This window comes from Oncorhynchus masou, chromosome 22 (assembly GCF_036934945.1).
Source record: "Oncorhynchus masou masou isolate Uvic2021 chromosome 22, UVic_Omas_1.1, whole genome shotgun sequence".
Taxonomy (NCBI): Eukaryota; Metazoa; Chordata; class Actinopteri; order Salmoniformes; family Salmonidae; genus Oncorhynchus; species Oncorhynchus masou.
Window position 1 is genome coordinate 48,853,877 of NC_088233.1, and position 8,658 is coordinate 48,862,534.

The 8,658-nt window shown below is 45.0% G+C and overlaps 1 protein-coding gene across 1 annotated transcript; it reads left to right on the plus strand.

Annotated features, from left to right (window-relative positions):
- Window positions 1-2,630: 2,630 nt before the first annotated feature.
- Window positions 2,631-8,531, plus strand: LOC135508752 (retinaldehyde-binding protein 1-like). The gene is made up of 8 exons (XM_064928981.1): window positions 2,631-2,659; window positions 3,504-3,547; window positions 4,231-4,359; window positions 4,711-4,915; window positions 5,286-5,464; window positions 6,267-6,425; window positions 6,686-6,796; window positions 7,939-8,531. Exons 2-8 carry the CDS (start codon window positions 3,536-3,538, stop codon window positions 8,065-8,067), a joined length of 924 nt encoding a protein of 307 aa, XP_064785053.1. The 5' UTR covers window positions 2,631-2,659; window positions 3,504-3,535; the 3' UTR covers window positions 8,068-8,531.
- The last annotated feature ends 127 nt before the right edge of the window (window positions 8,532-8,658 follow it).

Below are 8,658 nucleotides of genomic sequence, written 5' to 3' on the forward strand. Positions count from 1 at the left end.
CTCATTGTTCTATCTGTGGTTGCACTATGCAGAAATTTCTCTGCCATTTCCTGGTTTCTAAAATTCTAATAAACTGAAATTAGGCAAACTAAGTGACAAACTAAGCTAGTATAGTGTAGAGAATCATTGTACCATCTAAACCACTGTGAAATATACTTTCCATAACCAAACATATTGGTTAACCAAACATATTCAGCTGTTAGAAACTGGTGTAAAAAACCGAAAGTAAAAAAATGCTAAAATGAAACTTAACAGAAAGCATAGAAATATGGCACACAGACCAGGTCTACCGCTTCTTAGACTTGTAGATCTGTAACTCACATTTCTATGTGGTCAGGTCACCCAAGACGCCACTTTAACGATTAGGGTTGGAAGAACAGACATAATCGTGTAACGTTTAAAACTTACAAGCAAAAAAGATAGCCAGAGGGTCTTCGCAACTTTACGTCCTTAAAAAAGCCTTGGGGGGACACGGTTCCCTGGCAAACCAAGGCCGGGATTCAATGAAAGGCGCATTGTTGACAAGTGCATTGCACTTAACTTTGAAAAGTAAATTTACGCTTCAGCCGACGTCCACAGTGTTTACCACAAATGCGATCCCCGCCTACGTTGGGGAAATGGGCAATTTCAGATTGCTATTTTTTTTAAAGGCACATTGGCAGTAGTGCGGTGCTGAAACAAGTCGTTGAATGAATCCTGGCCTTAGGGAATGTACCTTTAAATGTTTGCAATTACATCAGAGCTTCCTTTTGCAAAGCTTAACAGTTCATCAAAGTTCCTTCCTTTCACCTTTTTTTGTTTGGTCATGCTGATGATTGAGAGAGAACTGCCAGTATGGCGTCACAGAACACGTCAAAGAGAAATCCTGCAGCTTTAGCCACTTAGATCAACACTTGCATTAGCAGAAACAAAAAACGAGCCTTGTTCGGAAAGGCAGATCAGCTCTGAAAAAGAGCTGCTGTGAAAAGATCTGTGATTGGTAAAAAAAATATATACATATCAGAATTGGGCTGCCTGTCTAAACGCAGCCTATATGGTCCCACTATCTGTGCTGCTGCTGGTTCACTCACTCTCACACTCTCTCTCTCTAACACACACACACCACACACACACTCTCTCTCTCTCTCTAAAGCTTTAACTTAGCCCTTGGGCTCAGGGCTGACTATGGGAACACAGAGCCTGGCATTGTGCTGCCATTCGGGACGCTTTAGGTCACACGGACCCCCCCATTGAGCGGATCAGACCTGGTTTAAGAGATTACTCCTGCTCCACCATTGCATCAGTGCGAAACGTGCATCAGTGACATTTTTTGGGGGGGGAAAGGGGCTCACTGCAAAATATCCTTCATCTGCTTTATACTGTAACACCCATGGCTACCTCAACATGTAACTCTTGGTTACTTCCTACGTCACTCATTATTTCACCATCGCTGGTTATATTCCTCACCTACTTCCCACACTTACTCATTTCATTGTTCCTCAAATGTTTTCCCCGTGCCACGAACTAAAGACCACACCTAACACCTAGTACTTGCATATTTCTCTCTCTGCATAGCTGAATCACTCAGTTCACCTTACTCCTTAGTTCAAATCACTCTTTCATTTTTTCTAACCCTCATTCTGTTCTGATTAAATGGGGGACTTTTGTACCTGTATACCTATATACTGTGTACCTACGTTACAAACCTTACATTAAACTTGTCCCCATTCTATAGGGTTAACATTGTTTGTAGCCACACGCTACTATACTATGTCATATAGCACGGGCACAGCCTTTCAATCCTTTATAGTACACAGTACCTCTATAGTACACAAGAACATATGTATTTCGAAAGCGAACCCGAGAGAACACCTGGATAATAGAACTCGTGGCTCATTTGGGCTCTGCGTTTACGGATAAGAATAGACCTTACTCCACATTCTAATGCATGGTGGTGGGGTCCAGTAGTCATTGGGTGGTGGAGAAGGTGTCATGATATATATATATATATATATATATATATAAAAAAGGTTTCGACAATCTGGGCTAGCCCCATTGACATGTCCTCTCATTGCACTTCATTGCCAGTGATACAATATTATAAAAACTCTCTTTATACACTTTACCTGGCTGCACAATTGGTGGCAGCGGCGGGGGACCTGGTCCTATACAGCAAAGACAGAGCTCCCACTCATATGTATGGTCATACATGTGAAGGGTTAGAGTGCCTTCAATACCGGGTCTGAACCTCCCCCTCTCTAGAGCTCTGTTCATGTTCCAGGCCACAGAGAGAGCACGAACCACTACTTTTCACTTGTTCCAAGAAACATTGGAATGCAATCAACTCTTCCCTACTAAATACCCCCCCCCCACCCCTTAAACCACCTAACCTAAAAGTGTATCCTTTCCATTACATCTCACCTCACAGCAACCCCTACCGTCACCCACGTGACTCTAGCCCACCCTAACCCCACCTTCTCTTCTATTGGCTCAGCATCATTGCCCTCTTCTGTCATTCCCTCCTTTCTTCCCCCCCCCCTTCCACTTTATGCTGATTATCAGAGAAATCTGATGGGCGTAATCCAGTGTGACGACACCAATCCTGATGCTACAAATGGTAGGGCCTGGCCGTCCTGCTCCACACAGACTCTCGACAGCGCCCAGCTTCCTCCCTCCCCAGGTAAGGCTCAATCTCCTCGATCCGGAAGCCTCCAACATGGAGAACCCACTATGACCCATCTCCGTCACACCCAGGGGGTGGTGCATTCCAAATCCTGCTGGGGGTTTGGCAGTTCTGATGGACCCAGTGGAGTGTTGCTGGATTGGAGCCCAAATTAGGAAGTTTCTTTGCTCAGGAGGAAGGAGTGAAAAATGATTGGTATTTCATGACATATTACTCCCCATGTTTTACAAGGCAGAGCATTGCCTTGTATGCTGGTTTGGTTGTTGAACGCTGGGGTGTTAAATTTGCTAAACACAAGAGATTTGAATACTTTGTGATTTATAGACCATATCTCAGATGTGAACAGGCGTGGAATGTTTCAGCTTCCTTCTTGTGCCTAGCAGAGGACTTGGGAACCCACTGCCTGTAGCTCTGACTATCAATGGAGTCCAGTGCTTCCGCAGAGCTCTCTAGCTGACCCCGACAGAAATTTGAGGGAAAGCTTTGATGGTCGCGCCGATGATCTGAATGCACAATGGGATCAGTTGCACAGTTTCTCCGAATTGAGTGGCTGACCCACGCCTGACCCTGTCCATACAACTGTGCTATTGTGTCTGATATCGTGATTGAGTCTGGTGTTTTTACTTGAATCATCCTGCTATATAAAATAACAAGTCTTATTCTGTGTAATTCAGATAACGGACAAATAAGGCTCACAAATCTCAAGTGTTACAAATGCTGGTGGGTTATGATGGAGGGAGTTTAAACCTGGAGCACAATACGTGAATTGTTTATTTTGATCTTTTCCTGGAATCCAATCTATTCTCCAATTGTGAATAATTAAATCCCTCTTATTTTCCAGTGGGAACAAAGCTGCTCTAAACAACTAAAGAAATGGCTGTCGTCGTAAGTACCTCTAAGTTCCTCTCTTTGTATGCAACAGGCTTAGATGCCACACTGTAATTATTCAAACCATTCAGTGGTGTTTGTATCGCAGATCAATGGTCAAACTTAACAAGTCTGTGGAATGACAAAGGTAGAGACATTGATCCAGAGAGTCACGTTCTGAGGAATGTTGTTTTTACAGTGACGAGCAGAAAACAAGAGTGCATCATCATGTTCCTTCGGAGGATGCAATCCACAATAGATACGCTTATTGTGTCATCGTGTTCTTCCGTCACTTCCCACAGTAAGGTTACTCAAACAGCAGAAATAGAATGGCACTCAATTTGGCCGCCAGACAGTCCACCCATCAGGGAACGTTGACTCAAACGTCATATAACGTCCTGTGCCATGGACAATGGCAGCTCAACATTTCTCAGGCACATTAGCGCTGGATGCTGTCAATTGCTAGCATTAACCCCTAAGCAGATCTCAGCCCAGGTTAACCAGGCGGTACTGTGCTCATGCGAGGGAGATTAACCAATGCTAATACTTAAGCCCATTGATAGAGGCCTCCTTTTGGATTGTATATTGGCGTACGCCCTGGTTTTAAACCTCATTCGTAAGGTAGCTATTTGGTAGTCTTGCGAGCGAATGGTGCTCATCCACCCATCCCTCTCCCCCCCATCCCTCTTCCCCCCCCCCAGAGTGGAACGTTCCGTATGGTGTCGGAAGAAGAGCAGGCTCTCAGGGCCAAGCTGGAGCGCCTCACGGTCAAGGACCACGGTCCCGTGTTCGGTCCCTGTGCCCAGCTGCCCGACCACACCGTGCAGAAGGTCTGCGGTCACTCGCTCACAAACCTTACACTGTCAAGTCATTTCCCATCATAAGCCCTGCCACAAACTCAAGTGCAACCACAAATCATGTGTCGAGTTCAACTGGAGTCCAGACTACCTGTACAAACTCCCTCTGGTCTCAAAAACAAGAACACTTAATTGTATCTTAAATTTCCCCCAAAATAGCTATTTCTTTGCAAAGGCTAATTTCAAGAACAAGCATGACGTCATACTGTGTCGATGCCACATATAGCACAATCTGAAAAAAATATATATATAGCTGCTCTTCAGTTCTGAGGTTGGAGACCTCATCTGAGGTTGACTGACTGATGCTTTGATGGATCCCTAAAGGCCAAGGACGAGCTGAACGAGACCGACGAAAAGCGGGCGTTGGCAGTCAAGGAGCTGAGGGGAATCATCAAGGAGAAGGCAGAGGCTGAGGACGACCTCGCCAAAGGGGTGCTGGAAACCTTTGGCGAGAAGCCTGACGGCATGCTGGTCCGCTTCATCCGTGCCAGGAAATACGACGTGCCAAGAGCCTTCGACCTAATGAAGGGTGGGTCCCCACAAACTACCGTACTGTATGTCAGTGAAGCTTAGTGAGCACTTTGTCTGTCTATTTCTTTGAAGCGGATGTCATGTGTTGTAAATGCTATATCTTAAAATGACAGGCAGCTATAACCTGGTCCCAAATCTGTTGCTGTATAGCCAAGTACTGTTGGAGTTGGCAAGAGAGCACAAATATATTTGGGACCAGGCTAAGGAAGCCATGCTATTGTGCACATGATCATTCTGAACAGTGGCATTAGAACGAAATGTAGTTTGGTTAAACCAAACCGGCGAACCAAACAACGAAGTTCCTTTATGCTTAACTCCTAACTTGGCCAGACTATATCTGATCTTGATGATCCTGTGTCTGCGTTCAGGTTACGTGCGCTTCAGGAGGGATTACCCTGAGTTGTTCGAGAACCTGACCCCGGAGGCTGTCCGCAGCACCATCGAGGCCGGCTACCCAGGCATCCTGTCCAGCAGAGACAAGTACGGCCGCGTCGTTCTGCTCTTCAACATCGAGAACTGGGATTACGAAGAGATCACCTTCGATGAGGTGACTACCGGGGACCTGGATCCCCAACAATGCACACATTTGAGATACATTGTGGGCGGCAGGCAGCCTAGTGGTTAGAGCGTTGGGCCAGCATCTGAAAGGTTGCTGGATCGAATCCCCGAGCTGACAAGGTAAAAATCTGTCGTTCTGCCCACTGTTCGCCGGTAGGCCGTCATTGTAAATAAGAATTTGTTCTTAACTGACTTGCTTAGTTAAATAAAAAAATATATAAACATTGGTGGTCCCCGCACGGCCCTAAAAAGACAGGACCAACATTTTCATAGATATACAGTAATGGTTGTCAAATGGGAGTTATTGATCATTGAAATCATCCCATGATAATCATTTGAATTGGCTCATGAGATCTGTGGTCATCAAGGGCTTCTGTCACACTCAATATTGGAAGAGAACGTGCTCAAAATATGAAAAAATAAAATACACTACAAATCTGTGTAGACAGGTAAAAAGGTTGCTTGGAACCAAAAATAAATCACGTAAAAATACACACAAAAAAAAGAGCCAACACTCACTTGATTACGATTTGCAATAATAGAGGCTTAGTTTTAATTCTCTTTCATAGCAATATTACCTAATAGTTCACACACTGGCCGTAACGTATGGTCTATTGAGTCATGTTGCTATGAAAGAGAATTAAAAACAAAGCTCCTACTATTGCAAATCATAATCAAGGGAGTACTGGCCCTTTTTTCCATTCCTCTTGTCATGTTAACAGAAGTGTCAACGGGTGTGTGCGTGTGTGTCTGCACACATGTGACTATGCGTGTATATGTGCGCTCATCAGATCCTGCGTGCCTACTGTGTAATCCTGGAGAGCCTGCTGGAGAATGAGGAGACTCAGATCAACGGTTTCTGCATCATTGAGAACTTCAAGGGCTTCACCATGCAGCAGGCCTCTGGCATCAAACCCACTGAGCTCAAGAAGATGGTGGACATGTTGCAGGTCACTTTCACACACATTCCAAAGGAATAGTAAACAGCACATTACCTTATGATACAAAATAATGGATTTCAAAAAAATAAGATTTTTACGAGTTATCGTTCCGGCTCTAATCTAATGCGCTGAACTTTGTTGTTGCGCAACAATTATAGTGTCCCTTTCCGTTACTCGTACAACGAGGATGATTATTTATGGTCATAATGGTGGTGAGATCTGTAACGAATTGAACCTCTGTTCCTCGTGTGTGTGTGTGTGTGTATCAGGACTCCTTCCCTGCCCGTTTCAAGGCTGTCCACTTCATCCACCAACCCTGGTACTTCACCACCACCTACAACGTGGTCAAGCCCCTCATGAAGGGCAAGCTGCTGGAGAGAGTGAGTGAAACAGGCCCTGTGAAAGAACATGAAAGAATGAATAAAATAAAAAATGGAGCCTTTTATAGTGAGAGGTTGGTGGGAAAGTAGTGGGGAAAAACTTGGGATTTAAAAATAAAAAAAAATGGGGAAAATATCTGAAGTAACATGATAAAAATCAACAAGTAAGGAAGGTGAATGGGTTCTTAAATCAACACGTAATATACTGGTAACAGTAAATACAATAATGAAAAACTCAGTGGCCAGTTTATTAGGTATTAGGTACCCAGTTCACAAAAATTGTTAGCTCCTCCAGATTGAGTCACGTGGACGTGGTTCGCTATATAAAGCAGTCATTCAGTTACCGTTCGATTGAATGTTGGGCAAAACGAGTGACCTACGCGACTTTGAGCATACGATAATCAGTGGCAGGTGTGCCGGTTCCAGTATCTCAGAAACAGGCGGCTTCGTGGGCGTTTAACGCAAGACAGTGTCTAGGGTTGACTGAGAATGGTGCGACAAACAAAAAACATCCAGTCAGCGGCAGTCCCGTGGGCGAAAACAGCTCGTTGATGAAAGGTCGAAGGAGAATGGCAAGAATCGTACAAGCTAACAGGTGGACCACAAACAGGTAAAATAACAGCGCAGTTCAACAGTGGTGCAGAACGGCGTTATGGAACACACAACTCGTTGGTCCTCGTCACAGATGGGATATTGCAGCAGAAGACCACACCGGGCTCCACCCCTATCAGCTACGAACAAGTAGTAGTGGCTCCAGTGGGCACGCAATCAAACACTGGACAATGGCAGAGTGGGAAAAACATTTCCTGGTCAGACTAATCCTGCTTCCTGTTGAGTCAGGCAGAGTCCGGATTTGGCGTAGGCAGCATGAGTCGATGGACCCGTCCTGCCTGGTGTCAAATGGTACAGGTTGGTGGCGGTGTTGTAATGGTGTGGGGAATGTTTTCCTGGCACAAGTTCGGTCACATGATGCCAATTGTGTGTGTTGACCAACGTTTCCGTGCCACTAAGAATTCAAGTTGTTCTGGAGGCAAGGTGGGGGGGTCTGACCCGGTACTAGATGGGAGTACCTAATAAGCTAGCCACTGAGTGTATATGGTGAGAATATTTTAGTTAATAGGGTTGTCTGTCTACCAAATCAGGTGTTTGTCCACGGAGACGAGCTGGACAACTACTACAAGGAGTTTGACGCGGACATCCTGCCCTCCGAGTTCGACGGCAAGAACTCCAAGTATGATGGCAAAGCCATAGCAGCCAAGCTGTTCGACTGAGCACCCCCCCTTCCCCATCCGCAAAGTCTCCATCTAGACACACACACACCGCCAAACAGACTTTGGAGAAAAAAATTGAAATAAAAACACAAGTGTGGCTTCAGAAAACTGTGTGAAAAAAGGGGTGTGGTATTGCACTGATTTTGTTTTCTAGCAGTTATTAAGTAGTAATACACCTTACAAAAGCACTCCAACAGCACAGAGACTATACATCCTTGGCTCAGGCCTTATGTTGGGTTACTTAACAGCCCTAACCATCAAGCTTTTCGCTGTGCTGTGGGGACATGCTTTGTGTTAACCCCATCTCTGACCCAGACAGATAGTACTAGTTAAACCTGGCAGGATCCAGTTTGCGCTATCCACCTCACGGTGATAGAAGGCCAGGAATCCAACCAGTCCCCGTCTCCATTTGTTTGTGCTTGGAGAAGAACGAGTGGTTTAATCCTCTGAATTGCTGCAGAGGCATGAGCACGTCACCACTATGTCTACAATAAACTGTATATAAAGAAAGATGACAATCTGTTCACTGTGGCTTGTAGAATCTTTGGAAAACACAAAACATAGGACAGAAAGGAATACACAAATGCAGAG

Bases quoted from the DNA above. Each gene is read 5' to 3' on its own strand.
- LOC135508752 (XM_064928981.1), top strand. The intron at 4,916-5,285 runs GTGGGTCCCCAC...GTCTGCGTTCAG, and splicing joins AGCCTTCGACCTAATGAAGG to GTTACGTGCGCTTCAGGAGG. The intron at 6,797-7,938 runs GTGAGTGAAACA...CTACCAAATCAG, and splicing joins AGGGCAAGCTGCTGGAGAGA to GTGTTTGTCCACGGAGACGA.